The 15,802-nt window shown below is 53.0% G+C and overlaps 2 protein-coding genes across 13 annotated transcripts in view; one reads left to right on the top strand and one right to left on the bottom strand.

Annotated features, from left to right (window-relative positions):
* DPCD (deleted in primary ciliary dyskinesia homolog (mouse)) overlaps positions 1-3,708 on the bottom strand; it is an 18,270-nt gene extending 14,562 nt beyond the window's left edge. The window contains exon 1 of one of the 3 annotated variants that reach the window (XM_035027672.1): positions 3,584-3,708. In XM_035027672.1, the coding sequence (XP_034883563.1) occupies positions 3,584-3,647 (64 nt within the window). In that variant the 5' untranslated portion in view covers positions 3,648-3,708. The remainder of the gene's footprint in view (positions 1-3,583) is intronic. The other 2 variants (XM_035027681.1, XM_035027691.1) reach the window with 2 other exon arrangements.
* Positions 3,709-3,744: 36 nt separating this feature from the next.
* POLL (DNA polymerase lambda) lies at positions 3,745-12,138 on the top strand. Of its 10 annotated transcripts, none has more exons than XM_035027611.1 (9): positions 3,745-3,801; positions 4,636-4,800; positions 5,544-5,838; positions 6,029-6,191; positions 6,579-6,896; positions 7,646-7,864; positions 8,388-8,564; positions 10,602-10,770; positions 11,212-12,138. In XM_035027611.1, exons 2-9 carry the CDS (start codon positions 4,686-4,688, stop codon positions 11,574-11,576), a joined length of 1,821 nt encoding a protein of 606 aa, XP_034883502.1. In that variant the 5' UTR covers positions 3,745-3,801; positions 4,636-4,685; the 3' UTR covers positions 11,577-12,138. The 10 variants fall into 10 exon arrangements, with proteins under 10 accessions (XP_034883502.1, XP_034883521.1, XP_034883512.1 ...); XM_035027630.1 differs by having other exon boundaries at positions 3,747-3,801; positions 4,664-4,800; XM_035027621.1 differs by lacking the exon at positions 3,745-3,801 and adding an exon at positions 4,019-4,149.
* Positions 12,139-15,802: the final 3,664 nt, after the last annotated feature.

The raw sequence follows: 15,802 nt of genomic DNA, 5'->3' as shown, positions 1-15,802 counted from the left end.
GAACACAAGCAGGGGGAGTGGGAGAAGGAGAAGCAGGCTTCCCGCGGAGCAGGGAGCCTGATGTGCGGCTCGATCCCAGGACCCTGGGATCATGACCTGAGCCAAAGGCAGACGCTTAATGACTGAGCCACCCAGGTGCCCCGATAATAAACAATTTTATTAGTATACTTTGGTAAAACAAAATACATGTATGAGTGTACATGCATGGAAGAAATATGGAAGTTTATGCATGAAAATATAAATTATGGGGGTGCCTGGGTGGCTTAGTCAGTTGAGCATCCAATTCTTGTTTCCGTCTCAGGTCATGATCTCGGGGTTGTGGGGTTGTGGGATGGAGCGCTGCGCTGGGCTCTGCAGGGAGTCTGCTGGAGATTCTCTCCCTCTGCCCCTCCCTCCATTCGTTCTTTCTCTCTCTAAAATACTAAATAAAAATCTTTTTTTTTTTTTAAAGATTTTATTTATTTATTTGACAGAAAGAGACACAGCGAGAGAGGGAACACAAGCGGGGAGTGGGAGAGGGAGAAGCAGGCTTCCCTCAGAGCAGGGAGCCCGATGCGGAGCTCAATCCCAGGACCCCGGGACCATGACCTGAGCCGAAGGCAGACGCTTAACGACTGAGCCACCCAGGCACCCCATTTTTTTTTTTAAGATTTTTATTTAGGGAGCTTCTCCTGCTCCCTCTGCCATACCCCGTTTGTGCTCTAATAAAGAAAATATTTTTTAAAAAGTAAATTATGATTATCTCTAGATGGTAGTTGATGGGTGATTTTACTTATTTTTCATATTTCCATAACGAGCATAAATTCTTTCTGGAAAAAATTTGGAGTATTGGGTTCTTATTACCAATAGCAGTGCTTTTTCGTGGGAGGGAGGTAACATCCTTCTCACAGCCACACATCCATCAGGAGGGTAAATCTATAGGAGAGGTTTGACAAGACGTATCCATACACTTAACATTATTATTGTTTATTATTATTTGGTTTGGGGAAAAAAGACCAACAACATTGTTTTGTGATGCTACTAACAAAAAAACCTAACAAAATCCTAGATGATGAAATATTTGTTTAGATACCATCCTGTGACCAAAGGAAGTGAAAGCAGGGACTTGAATATTTGTACCCCCATGTTCACAGCAGGATTATTCACAATAGCTAAACAAATGGAAGCAACCCAAGTGTCCATCAACAGATGAATGGATAAACACAATGTGATGTATGCATACAAACAGTGGAATACTATTTAGCCTTGATACATACAACACAGATGGACACTGAAGTGAAATAAGTGGATGGTAAGTGAAATAAGCCAGTCACTAAAGGACAAATATTGTATGACTCCACTTAGGTGGTTACATTCCTGCCGTAATCAAATTCATAAAGACAGAAAGTAGAATTATAGTTGCCAGAGGCTGAGAATGGGGGAGTTAGTGTTTAACAGGTACAGAGTTTCAGCTGAAGATGAAGAAGTGCTGGAGATGGATGGTGGTGATGGCTGCACAACAATGTGAATATACTTCATGCCACAGAACTGCATCCTTAAACATGGTTAGAATGGTAAATTCTAGGGGCGCCTGGGTGGCTCAGTTGGTTGGGCGACGACTGCCTTTGGCTCAGGTCATGATCCTTGGGGTCCCAGGATCTAGTCCCACATTGGGCTCCCTGCTTGGCGGGGAGTCTGCTTCTCCCTCTGACCCTCCCCCCTCTCATGCTCTCTCTCTCACATAAATAAATAAAATCTTAAAAAAAAAAAAAGGTAAATTCTAGGTTATCTTTTTTTTTTTTAGATTTTATTTATTTATTTGACAGAGAGAGACATAGTGAGAGAGGGAACACAAGCAGGGGGAGTGGGAGAGGGAGAAGCAGGCTTCCCCGCGGTGCAGGGAGCCCGATGTGGGGCTCGATCCCAGGACCCTGGGATCACGACCTGAGCCGAAGGCAGATGCTTAACGACTGAGCCACCCAGGCGCCCCTAGGTTATCTATTTTTTACAATAAAACCAGAAACCACAGTCCTGAGAAAATGTCCAAAATCTTTAGCTTGGCAAAGGAGATCACAGCATACCCCAATTTATCCAAAATCCCTCTTCATTTCCCACCATTTCTCCTCACTGCTCCTTGAGAAAAGAGAACTTTTATTCACCCTTGCATCCTAGCACCTGACATAGTGTGGGGGACTGTTTGACTGGGGGAACGCTTAAGCCTCACTAAAATGTTGTTATTCCCGGGCGCCTGGGTGGCTCAGTCGGTTGAGCGACTGCCTTCGGCTCAGGTCATGATCCTGGAGTCCCTGGATCGAGTCCCGCATCGGGCTCCCTGCTGGGTGGGGAGTCTGCTTCTCCCTCTGACCCTTTCATGCTCTATCTCATTCTCTGTCTCAAATAAATAAATAAAATCTTAAAAAATAAATAAATAAATAAAATAAAATGTTGTTATTCCCCTAGTAATCAGCCATATACTTCCACAAATCCATACCTCTCTTTACATGTGGGTCATTCCCTCTTCCACACTTAGCAAACCGTATTAATTCTTTAGGACCCATAAACATCACCTTTTCTGGCAGATCTTCTTTCAAAGGGACGATCATTCCCACCTTCGTGCCCTCATACACTTTATAGAAGATTCCAACCTCTACTTAACACACACTCTTATTCATTTACATATCTTTTTTCCCCCCTCTCTGCTCTAGTACACAGCCTAGTACATAGTAAAAGCCTCCTTAAATGCTGCGTGAACGAACGAACAAATGAACAGGTGATTTTAATTTCCGTGCTTCCCTGATTGGCCTCTGCCTGTGGATGTGCGCCTCCAGCTGGTCTACAAGCTACAGAAATTTAGACCTAATTCATCTGGCTGCCAAGGGGGGGGCAAGGAAAGGACCCCTGCAGCACTGGGGGTCCTACATCCGTCAATCCTAGGGTGAGACAAAATCAGGACTCCCTACCCCCTATGCCCACCTTTTCCAAGCACAGGGCTGGGACCCTTGCTGTTTTCCCTACAGACCCCAGGGAACATTTAGAAGTTCACTTACAAACATTACAGCTGGAAAGGACATCAGCTCACTTTACAGATGAGGAAGATAAGGCCCAAGCAAGTAAAGGGGCTAACTATGACTTAATGGCAGAGTAGTAACTAGAGCCCAGGTCTCCCGCCTCTTCATGACGCCAGGCTGCGTTCAGCAACAGAACCCTACTGACTGGACAAGGGGCTAGGGCTGGTCTAAAACCCTCTTTCATTTGTTTCCTCTTCTGTAAAATGGGGTGGAAAATTAACAGCCTCTTGGGACAGCTCTCGGGAGCAAATGACATAACGAATATGAAAGGAGTTAATATTTATTAGTAACAGAACTCAGAGCGGGGCGAAGTGGTGTAGAGGAAACTAGGAGGTATCCAGAGACGCGTGTTCCAGTCACGTCATCTCTCCGGGCCTCAGTTTCCTCCTCTGCCAATACAGGACTGGGCCTAGTCTGGCAGCCGCGGCCCTTCCAGCTTGGCCGTCCCAGGCTCGGAGGCCCTTCGCGGAGGCGCCAGCGCGGAGGGCTGCAGCCTGGGGGAAAGGACTAGGGAGCTCGTGGGGGCCTCGAGTTACCGTCCTGCAGCAGCGCCGTCTTCTCGGCGGTCCGCAGACTCTCCAACCAGCCGGTGACCGCCATCTTCCCTCTGCCCAGCCGTGCGACCGGCCGCTGCCATGGCAACCATTCCGCCTACGGTCACTTCCGGCCGACCCGGAAGGTGTTCTGGGCATTTGCCCCCTCCCCCCCACTTCCCACCGGCCACGCCCTTCGTCCGCTCTCATTGGCTGCCCTGGTAAGTGGTTTACTCGTGCCCACCCGCGGGTGACCCGAGGGGCCTGAAGTTGACCGCCCCCCCCCCCCCCCCCCCCCCCGGCTGACCGAATCGCCGCGGCGGGGAGGGGCCCCTAGGGCAGGGTCCGGACACTCCAGCCCTCCTCCGGTCCCCAGCTGGGAGTCGCTGGCGCGCGCCAGCTGCGAACGCGGCGGGTGCCCCACAGCTGCCGGTTGTCTTCACCCCCAGCTGTGAGGCCGAGACTCCCCCAGGCTCGGAAGGCGCCCCACACCTGCTGCGGCTATGCTCCATCTCCCCGCAGCCGCGGGGCTGAGCACTCCCGTGACAAGAGGCCCGCCACCGGGGCAGGTGTAGAGCGTTCCCCCACCTCCCGAACCCCCGCCACCACCAGGGTTTCCTCTGCCGGTCTGTGATGGGATAAAGATCATGTGGGGTCTATATGTAGAGGCCTCTCAGTCCTTCAATTGTCTTGGGAGCCCAAGCCCTTTCTAAAGATGTAGCTCCATTTCCTAGCCTGGCATCCCCTTTTGGTAAAGCCCTTTCAAAGTGGGCTGCAGCAGGGCAGACACTGCACTGAATCTTTAGAGCAACCCCTCTGGGGAGTATCATTTTGTACCCCTCAAGAGTTCCCCAGTAGTCCCATTCTTCCCCTTATTTCCCCCAGTACTCTGACTTTGAAAGGCTGGTAAGTGCTATGCTAAACTGCTGAAGTTCAGTTGGGTTTTGGGAGACCCCCAGGGACTGAGCTACTGCCCCCAAAGCCTGGTCATTAGAGACGCCCACCTCCATAGGCAAAGGGTTGGGTAACCTCAGTTCTGGGTTTCTACATGACAGTTGCCCTGATCAAACCTAAAACCCTAAGGCAGTGATCTGGCCGTACCTCAATGGACCCTGGGGGCATCTTGAAGGCATTTCCCAAGCGGAGGAAAATTCATGCCAATCCATCATCAAAAGCACTTACAAAGATTCCCAAGCAAGAAGGTGGAGAAGAAGCAGGAGGTGAGCAGATCCACCCTCAGAACCCTCACGTACTTGAACCCTCAAGCTTCCTATATTGTTTATGTCTAGAATCAGATATTAGAGCTGGTTCTGCCAGTCCATGGCCTGCAGGTTGGTTTGTATCTTCATTGCACTAGGCTTGGGCCCCAGTCTTTGACAGGCCACTTGCTGTGTTCTTTTCTACCCCACCCCTAGACCTCCATCAATCAGAAAATACTCTCTGGTCCCTAAGGAAATGACTAGCAGAAGCCTTTGTTCTCCAGGAGGTTGCCTGAAGAGGGATGGAGGGGGTGGGAGACTCAGGTTCCCAGAGCTACATTATTTTGCAGCCAAGCTGACAAATAACAGCTCACGTGGCGGGTAGGGGAGGGGAGTAGTTCTTACACGATGAGGCCTGTAATGGCAAGTCATATGTGCCTTATGCCTTGTGCAGAGGTAGGTGTCTATTAATACTTGAAAGAATAAATGATCAAAGGAAGCAATATACAGGATACCTACAATGTGCTCCAGCAGTGTTTAACTGTTCTAGGTTACATGAGGGAACAGGACATATTGAAATCCTTGCCCCTTACATCGGGTGATGGTTCATGGGGAAATTAACTGTATGCTTGCATCAGAATCCCCAGAAGGCTGGCTCTCTGGATGGAAGGAAAATGATTGTTTGGGGGCACAGGACTGTAAAGGGTTCGTTTGGATCATATCTGACAGTTATGACAATAGGCATCTGGATGTCCCCTCCACAGAGTGGTTGAGCTCCCTTCGGGCCCATGTTGTGCCCAGTGGCATTGGGCGAGCCCGGGCAGAACTCTTTGAGAAGCAAATTATCAAGCATGGTGGCCAGATATGCGCTGCCCAGGCCCCAGGGGTCACTCACATTGTGGTGGATGAAGGCATGGACTGTGAGCGAGCCCTCCGCCTCCTTCGACTGACCCAGCTACCCCAGGGTGTTCAGCTGGTAAAGTCGGCCTGGCTGAGCCTGTGCCTGCAGGAGAAAAGGCTAGTGGACACAGCAGGATTCAGCATCTGCATCCCCAACAGGTGAGCTGGCCTCTGTCTTTCCTCAAGTGCTTCCTGGCAGCATCTTGAGCTTTCTTCTTGGATTATTAAAAAAATAACTTTCATTGTCTTAATTGGACACATTAGAAAACCAAGATTTCAGAATAGAGGATTGGGAGCAGAGGAAGGGCCAGGCCTTTGGGTGTTAAACTTGCCATCACCATCCCTGCAGGTGCCTGGACCAACCACAGCTCAGCAAGGCAGACCAAGACTTTTCTGTGCCTCCTGGAGCCTGTGAGGCTGTGCTCAGGACAGCCCTTTCTCCTTCCCGTCCTCCCACCCGGCCTGTATCTCCTCCCCGGAGGACAGAGGAGGCCCTGAGCACCCAAGCCCAGGTCAGGAGCCTCCCAGCCCTCAGAGCTCCCTTCCCCTGGGAACTAGGTCACAGAAACAGGGAGGGCCTGGTGGTTGTTCAGAAGGTCCCAGGCCCCTGACAGAGGAAGGATCTCTTTATTGTGAAGCCATTTGGCTCTGCCCAACACTCATCATGCCTGCATTTGCCCAGGCCCACAGCTACCACACACCACTGGGGATTCTAGGGCTGGGCACTGGGGGAAGCCAAAATGAACATGGCCCCACAGTTAAGGAGACCCAGGTCTGATGCAGGAGACCCAGCCTCATTCCTGGGTCTGACTAGGAGACTCAGCCCCCACCTTTGAGGAGCTCTCCTGGGGGCCGCTGGGGGCATGAATTTCTCGTCTCTTCTCTTTCCTTACCTCAAGCCTGGCATTGATGATGAAACCAGTGACGAGGAAGAGACCCAGGTTAGCGCAGCTGATCTGGAAGCCTTTATCAGCGGCCACTACTCCACCCTCCTTGAGGGAGATGGTGAGCCTAGTCCAGCCCCTAAGGGCCTGGATAAGTGGGTCTGTGCACAGCCTTCGAGCCAGAAGGCGATCAACCACAACCCCCACCTCACAGAGAAGCTGGAAGTGCTGGCGAAAGCCTACAGTGTTCAGGGAGACAAGTGGAGGGCCCTGGGCTATGCCAAGGCCATCAATGCCCTCAAGAGCTTCCACAAGCCTGTCACCTCCTACCAGGTACCTGGGGGCCAGGGCAGGGGATGCGGGGAGATGGGGGGCTTTCTGTTTACTGGGCACCAGTCACAAGTGGGGATCAGGTGGAGTGCTTAAGATTTTATGATGTCAGAGACTTGCACAAAAGAAATAAAATGGAGAGATGGATGAAAGCAGATTGATAGAACCTTGATAATTATAGAAGCTGCTGACGGGTAATGGGGGTTCATTATACTGTTCTCTCTACTATGGGAATTTTTCCCATAGTAAAAAGTTTTTAAAAAGTTTACTCTGGAGGCCAACAGACCAGGGTTTGAATTCTGGTTCCCATCATTCATTAACTGTGTGATTCTAGGCAAGTTACTTAAACTCTTTAAGCAATGAAAAGGAACTAAGACTAGTGAGAGACTCAGGTGCTCCTGGAGGACCAAATGCCATGCTCCCTGCAGTGCGGGACCTGATCCGCAGAAAGGCCTCAGTGAATGCCCCGCTCTCACTGTTGCCATGACAGTGGTGACTAGTGTGGTCACTGCTGCCTTTTCTCTACTTGCTGTGCTGATCTCCATTCCTCTGAGAACCAAAAGACAAGTGACCCAGCCCATCCCATCCAAACTTCTCATCTTCATTTGTGCCCAGGCTTTACACCAGCTGCTAACGGGCCAAGCTGGCTTTTATTCAGATATCTGCTAAAGGAGTCTGCTAACCCACCGCTGGCTCTACACCTCCCATCTTCTCACTCTGCTTTTCCTGCCTCTGCCTCCCCCTATCCCCAGGAGGCCTTCGGTATCCCCGGGATTGGAAAGCGGATGGCCGAGAAAATCGCAGAAATCCTGGACAGCGGGCATCTGCGGAAGCTGGACCATATCAGTGAGAGTGTGCCTGTCTTGGAGCTCTTCTCCAACATCTGGGGAGCTGGAACCAAAACTGCCCAGATGTGGTACCAACAGGTCACACCATGTCCCAGCACCCACTTCGGTTTTACTTTCTCAGAGGTCCTGCCCCCTAGTTTTCATACCCTGTGCTCTGATGGGAATGAACCAGGACTAGAGGGAGACCACTTTTCAAGGGGACTAGGGCTCATGTAGACCCCTCTCTTGCTCCCAGAACTGCCCTGTTGCCTGATAGCCTCAAGGAATTAATCAAGGAGGCAGAGAGACAGGAAGTGTGTTTCTCTGTCTCCCAGACTAGCAAGGGCCTTCCTGAGAAGATCAGGCCTCAAGGCTGAGTATCCAGATCAATGGTTCCCCAACCTGGTGATGCCCAGAATCCCCCAGACCAACGGACTTATGAACCAGTATTTTAGGGTTGTGGCAGAGCTGGATTGGGGTGTGTCTCCCATGCTCCCTACCTTTCTTGAGTCCCGCTGATTACAGATCCAACCACTCCTGGGGTTGATCCTGCCTCAGGCCTTCCTTGGAATCTGGGGGTGATGGAAGCCTTGTGTATGTGCTCGTTCACTGCCTCTCCATTGGTCTTGGCTGCTCATAGCCTCCTCATCTGGCTTGTTTTTTCCAGGGTTTCCGGACCCTAGAAGACATCCGCAACCAGGCCTCCCTGACTACCCAGCAGGCCATTGGCCTGAAGCATTATGATGACTTCCTGGAACGCATACCCCGGGAGGAGGCTACAGAGATTGAGCAGACAGTAAGCAGTTGTCCCAGAGCAGTGAGGAGAGCCAGGCCTTGCTATAAGGTCAGGACCTGGTTCGAAGTCAAGAACACCTGATCCCTCAGCTGGGGAGCCAGGTGGAGGAAGCTGTGAGACAGAGGTTGGGACCAGTGGGGATAGGGCCAGCTGAGACTGAAGCTGGAAGTGTGGGTGGCTGTGGTAGGGAAGGGCTGTAACAGCAGGCCTCTGGATTAGGGTAGAGTAAGCATTGGTTTAGATGCTAGCATGGCGTTAGGGCTGGATTAGAGGCGGATTACTGTCAGAACTACTTGAGGATATTGCGGTTTGAACTGGATTAGGTCAGGGTGGGTCAGGACAGAGGTTCTTAATGTTCTTTGATTCACAGACTTTTCTGAGAACCCAATGAAAACTATGGACTCTTTGTCTCCAAAATTTGTGCAGATGTACAAAGTTTTCTATTTCCAGATGTGCAGACCCTCTGAAGGATCCCCCCTCCACCCAGCCCCCTACAACCTGAGGCTGGTTCAGGGTTTGGGTTAGAGTTGGTGTAGAAGCACAGTGCCAGTATGATTAGGTTTGGGGTCAGAGGAAAGCTTAGGGTGAGTTGAATTAAGGTTAGGCCTGAATTAAGAGTAGGGTTTTCTTAGTACTGGATGCTTTTAGTTAAGATTTGTTGTTGCCCTAAAAATAAGATTTGGCCAACATTAGGGTTTGATTTAAAGTTGGGTTAGGGATTAAATTCCTATAAAACCTAGATTAGAAAGAGACTAGTGTATATTTGGGGTTAGATATATAATTTGTTCAGTTGGTGTCAGGATTAGGGGCTGGTTGCTGTGGACAAGGTTTGCTACTTTGGAATCAGGTTTTGATAAGTAGGACTGTATGGAGACCCTGGCCCACCTTAGTTGAAATCAGCCTCCAGCTCTACTCCAGGCCTCCAGCCTCCACGCTCTACTTTATGGGACTATGAGCTGGCACAGGATGGATGAACAGGCCCTTTTGTCCATCCATCACCAGGCCTTGGTGCTAGTGATGACACTGTCACTCAGCCACGGTGTCCAGGCACGGAGAATGTCCCGGTGAGCCTTCAGCCCCCAGCCCATTGGAAGGGGCTTCCCACATGGCATTGAAGGGCTCTAGCTTTAGTTTTTGATGGGATTACTCATCCTAGGTCTCCTCCCATCCTCTTGGGAGGCTCAAGAAGGGAGTGAGGGGATTAGCAGAGCCTGGCCTGTCAGGAGAATTGAGGTGTCCTGGCCAAAGTATCCAGGGTCCCAGAAATCTCAGTGTCCTGGGGTAAAGGCGTGGAGGCCATCTGCATACGAAAGGCTTCCATGTCGCTGGGGTAGAGGCTAATGGGCTTATTTCCCTCAGTGAGGGATGATCCTTCAGCTGACAGCCCCCTCTTTCTTGGCTCCCTCTCCAAGCACCAAGCCTCCTTCCTCCAAGTAAGGGTGTGAGCACTGGCTCAGAATTGCCTCCCTCTTCGCTTTTTTTTTTTCTTTTCTTTTATTGTAGGTACAGTTGTATTTCTGGGCTCCATTTCCCCCTAGACCTGGCCTGGGGCACCCTGCTAGCCACCTGCTCAGGCCTCAAGCCCCAACTCACACACTCTGCCTTTAGCTCTAGATCCATACCTGGGGCTGCTGAGACCTGGCAGAGGGCTTCCAGGCATTTGGCCCTTTGTCCTAAGTGGACAGACCTGGGCACATGGGTCGGGGCAGGGGCAGAGAGAAGGGGTGTCTCTCTGCTCTTAAAGAACCCTAGGAGGAAAGATCAGTGCCTTCCCTCAGAATCCGAGTATACGCCTCTTAGCTTGCTCTTCAGGCTGAGTCTGGTGGTGGGAACACATTTTCTTTTCCATCCTAGTGAAGCTGGAGAACTGCCATTCCCCAGGGTAGATTGCTGGCTCTGCTCCTTGAGGCTTTCCCTCACTTGTATCACACCTCCGGGGATTGGCTCGGGCATCAGCTGGACATGTGGGCTCCTAAGTCAGGGAAGTCTCTCGTGCTGCCCTGGGAGAGGAACTCCATGCAGGGCTTGAGGCCCACAGGCCCTCCTTGCTGCCCCCTGCCTCCCCTCCCCCCCGCTCTTTCCCAGGTCCGGGAAGCAGCTCAGGTCTTCAACCCCGGGCTGCTGTGTGTGGCATGTGGTTCTTACCGCCGGGGGAAGGCAACCTGTGGTGATGTGGACGTGCTGCTCACTCACCCGGATGGCCGGTCTCACCAGGGCATCTTCAGTCCTCTCCTCGACAGCCTTCGGCACCAAGGTATAAGCTCTGTCTCTGGGTGAGTGGGCTGGCCAGGGCAGTGCAGGGAGGGCGACCCCTGGGAGGGAGAGGCTCAGAGTCGCAAGCTCTAGGCAGGAAGCAGGGGAGGGCTGCTTTGTGAGAATACCACCTCTCCCTCGAGGCCAGAGCCATTGCAGGGAAGAGACAAAACAGCCCACCACTCCTCCCCTCAGTAATAGGTGCTCACTACTGCCTGCAGGTCGAGGTTCATCTCACCTGCCTGTGACACTGCAGGGGGACATGAGGAGGAATGACTATGCATGGTTTAAAGAGGCAGGCCCAGAGAGGGCAAGGTCAGCCAGCAACGAAATTTGTGAGCTGGGAATGGAGGACCCAGGGATGAACAGGAGAGACCTGGGAGGACGGGGCAGCCCGGGCCTGGCTCCCTGCCCTCCCAGCGGCCTTCTGATGTTGCGCCAGGGTTCCTGACAGATGACCTGGTGAGCCAGGAGGAGAACGGCCAGCAGCAGAAGTATTTGGGGGTGTGCCAGCTACCCGGGCCGGGGCGGCGGCACCGACGACTGGACATCATCATTGTGCCCTACAGCGAGTTTGCCTGTGCCCTGCTCTACTTCACTGGCTCTGCCCACTTCAACCGCTCCATGCGGGCTCTGGCCAAGACCAAGGGCATGAGCTTGTCGGAGCATGCCCTCAGCACCTCTGTGGTCCGAGACACCCAAGGCCTCAAGGTGGGGCCTGGCCGAGTGCTGCCCACCCCCACTGAGAAGGATGTCTTCAGGCTTTTAGGCCTACCCTACCGAGAACCAGCTGAGCGGGACTGGTGACCCACGGCTGGGGGGAAGGAGGCGCCAAGCTGGACTGGCTGCCCCACCTGGCCATCCAGTACTTGGCTCCAGCCTTAGTAGGCTGAACCTCACCACTTCAGCCACCTGGGCCTGAGGGAAGGGGCCAGCCTGGCTCCCAGGCTCGGCTTGGCCTGGCCCTCTCCTCAACAGGAGCAGACTGCTGTCCTTCTACCTCACCAGTGCCCCTGGTAGAGTTTTGTACACGGCCCCTTGACCCATTTTAAGCAAGAACAGGTGCTGGTGTGAAGCCAGCTTCCTGTGCTGAAGGCCCATGACACCCCTCTTCCCTACCCAAGGAGGGTTTGGCTGCTGGGGGCGGGGCGGGGGCTGCAGGGGAAGGGGCGGGGGCTGCAGGGGAAGGGGCAAACAGCTGTGGCTGAGCATCACCTAAGACCCTTTGGAGCAAGAGAATGCGCTACTCCACATGGACTCCTATGCGGCCCGCTTCCTCTGCAGCTGGAGGTGTGGGGAGGGGGCAACCGAGGCTCGGTAAGGACAGCATTTGAAGGCCCAGGGGCCCAGTAAAGTGCACTTGACATTCCGACTCCCTAGTGTCTGTGAGCGGCTGCAGTCCCTGCCTGCCTTCCACCCGGGTGGGGATGGAGATGGGAGCTGAATGGGGGCCCAGAAAGACAACTGCTCTCTAGACGGGCTGGCCTGAGTCAGCTCCTGAGCTCAGAAGGGGGCAGGGGTGGGTGGGTAAGAGAATTCATGGAGTCAGGCATTAGGAGCGCCTGTCTCCCCATCAGCAGCTCTTGTGGGCCCTGCCCTAGAACAGGCTATCGGGATATAAACAGAGGTGACAAGACTCATTAGGAACAACTAAATGGTGACTTGTGTGCCACCAACAGGGCTGAGGCAGTCAGAGAAGGTTGCCTAGAGGAGGGGAGGGGCAGGCTGGCAGGGAAATTGCCTGTCTGGGGACAACTAAAGACCGTGCTTTAGATAGAATGCTTCTGCCGAAGTCAGGAGGAGGCCAGACACGGAGGACTGGGAGTCAGGCTAAGGGGCTTAGTTTGATAGAACAGATAGGAGCAAGCCCAGCTGGCGGGACCAGGATGGTGCTCGGAGGTTGGCCCTTGCAGGATGGCATCGGGCATACCAGCTATGAAGAATAATGGGCATAAGGCAGGAGAAGGTGGCTGTGTTGGAGGAGCCTGGAGAGGCCTGATGGCATGGGGCGTTTGGTGACTTCAGAGATGGACTCAAGCTGGAGCATGCCGGCTGGGAGGCAGGACTGGAGGGTAGGTGCTGAGTCCTGCCTCTCTGTCAGTAACGAGAGTCCCAGAGCTGGCCTTTGTTGGCCTGATCTTAGTCAGGGGCTCCTGGCAGCCTCAGAATAGGCACCCTAGTTCAGAACCCTGAAGTCCCAACCCTGGGGCCCCACCTACATGGGTCATGCCAGGAAGGAATCCAAAGCTCATGGAGTCTGGGGGACCCTTACACAGCCTGGTACCAACCAGAGACAGTCAATCAAAGGCTCAGAACTTCTGTGAGAGGTGAGTTCCTCAGAGCTTCCACTCCCAAGGAGGCATGGCTGACTGGCACCTGGAATGAATAAGCTGGGTAAGTTCCTGGGCCCCCAAGGCTGCTTCTGGCCCCCGCTCACAAGCTCTGCCAGTTCTATTCTGGACTGGACCCCCAGTGTCTGCCATCATTCCCAGCAAGGGTCAGAGTTGGCAGATACCCAAGCCTGGAGTGTCCAGGTCCAAATGTGGAAGTTGCTTCTCTCCTTTTGCTTCTCTCTTCGGGGCCCTGGCCTGCTCAGCAGCCTCTCCAGGCCCAGAGGAATAGGGCCTCCAGGGCTACAAGAGGGAACCAATGGGTCATGGGGTAACTTGGCCAATTAATCCCTTCCCACACACAGGAAGTCCCCAGAACCAGAGAGAAGGACAGTGCTGACTTCTGTGTCTGAAAACAGGGACCTGACCCCATTCCTGGCATCTCCTCCTCCTCCTCCTCCTCCTCCCAGGAGATTCAGAATTCCAGACATTACCTTCAAACCATGTAAACTTATGGTCCCACCTTCTGGCAAGGACAACAGGAAATCGGGATAGAAAGGGAGCATGCCCACACCTTCCAGAGAGACCCATTCTGGAGGTGGTATCCTCTTGGTTGCTCAATCTGACACAGGAGCCCAGGAGAAGAGCTGACGGAGGGATTTCTATCTTGAGAAAGGCTGCCCAGTTTGGGGTAGTTCTCCAAGTCCAAACTAAGCAAAGAGTGTGTTGGAAGGTTCTCCAGGTACTTCAGAGTCTGGACTTGGTTTCTGAGTAAGCTTGCTGCCCAGTGTCCCATTCTGCTGGAAACCTGGTGGGAACTGGCATCCTGTCTAGCAACTGAGTACCCCAAAACTACCACCCAGTCACCATGTGGTCCTGAGGAGGAGGAGAAGGGCCCACAAGCCTGCTTTCTGCCCCAAACCCAGCTGTTATCACTCTATGAGCCAAAGTTGTCCCTGGCCAGACCACATGAATGGTAGGCAGAATAATGGTCCCCCAGAGATGTCCACATCCTGATCCTTAGAACCTGTAAATATGTGACCTTGCTTGGCAAAAGACATTGCACATGTGATTAAGGTTAAGGATTTTGAGATGAGATTATCCTGTGGACCCAATCTAATTATGAGTCCTTAAAAGTGGAAAACCTACACAGAGAGATGTGACAACAGGAGGAAGGTCAGACCGATATGATGTTTCTGATTTTGAAGATAGAGAAAGGGGGCCACCAACCAAGGGATGTGGGTGGCATCTAGAAACTGGAAGAGGCAAGGAAACAGATTCTATTCAAGAGCCTCCATAAAGGAACGCAGCCCTGCCAACGCCTCAGTTTTATTCCAGTGTGTCAGACTTCTAAACAGTAGTACTGTGTGGGCATAATTTCATGTTGTTTTAAGCCACAAGTCTGTTACTGCGACATTAGGGAACCAGTAAACTGGCTGTGTCTTGGTCTCCTTTTATAGTGAGTGGAGGGACCTGCTGTGAGGCAGAGGAGGTCCCCCCACGATTGCAGCTGGGGTGTGGGGAAGGGTGGGAGCCTCATATGCCTGGAGTAGGGGAGGGTCATGTGGTGGGCAAGGCCCTGGGTCCCAGCCCTCTCCAGCTGGCTGCCACTTGGTCAGTGTGAGCCTCCCTTAATTTCAGTTTCCCTCTGACACTTTGTGCCCAAGATACAGACCTCTCTAGACTGCTCTGCCCCAACCCCGCCAAGCTGGGAGCCTCATCTTTTCCCAGGGGCTGGGGGAATGACATTGATCTTGACCCCAGACTTGCACTGAAAGTGGAACAAGAAAAGGCCACACTCTTCTCCTGGGTTCTGGCTGCTCATGGGAGAGTAGGTGTGGGCACAGGGCCAGGAGCCTCCTGGCCTGGAGTGGACATGGCAAGGTGGGCAAGTCCAGCTATGTCCTACTCTCCAGGTTTTAAGGGCTGGGAATGGAAACCCCAGGCCCTTTGTCTTGCTTCTGCAGGAGAGTTACAGGATTCCTGTCCCTTTAAATGGGGTGGGCTGGGGCACCCAGTTGGTTAAGTGTCTGCCTTCAGCTCAGGTCATGATCCCAGGGTCCTGGGATCGAGCCCTGCATCGGGCTCCCTGCTCAGTGGAGAGTCTGCTTCTCCCTCTCCCTCTGCATCTCTCCCTGCTTGTGCTTTCTCTCTCTCAAATAAAATCCTTAAAAATGAATGAATGAATGAATGAATGAGATGGGCTGCCTTTTGCCAGGACTAGGGACTACAACATGGAGAAGACATTGGCCTCACTTTCTTCACTCCTCAGGAGAGCCCCTTCCAGCCCCTCCCACCATCCCAGAGATCAGCCTCACTGGGAGCTACAGCGGCTGGCGCACCTGCTGCTCCCTATAGCCTCCGCAGACACCTACGCGCTGCCCTGGGCCTGAGGCCCAGCCTCAAGACCTTTAGCCCCTGTCCACTCTGCCCTTCAGCTCAGGCACCAGCCAGCTAGTTTTCTAGAACCCCCAAGCCACCGCGCAGCCCTGCTTCTGAGCTCTCGAACAGGGGGCCCCTCAGGGCTAATTGGCCTCATAAATTGTAAAAGCTGGCCTGAGACTCTGGGCCAAACCTCACCCCATCGTCTGAACCGGGGCCTCCCCAAGCCCTGGTCGTCCGCACTGGAGGTCAGTGCAGAAGCTGAGCCCCAGCGAAAGACCCAGAGGGAACATTCCTGAAGAAGGGCCTGAAGATGAGAGG

Source organism: Mirounga leonina, unplaced genomic scaffold, assembly GCF_011800145.1.
Source record: "Mirounga leonina isolate KUSES-001 unplaced genomic scaffold, KU_Mleo_1.0 Mir_114, whole genome shotgun sequence".
Lineage (NCBI taxonomy): Eukaryota > Metazoa > Chordata > Mammalia > Carnivora > Phocidae > Mirounga > Mirounga leonina.
This window is presented reverse-complemented; position numbering and strand designations above follow the sequence as displayed.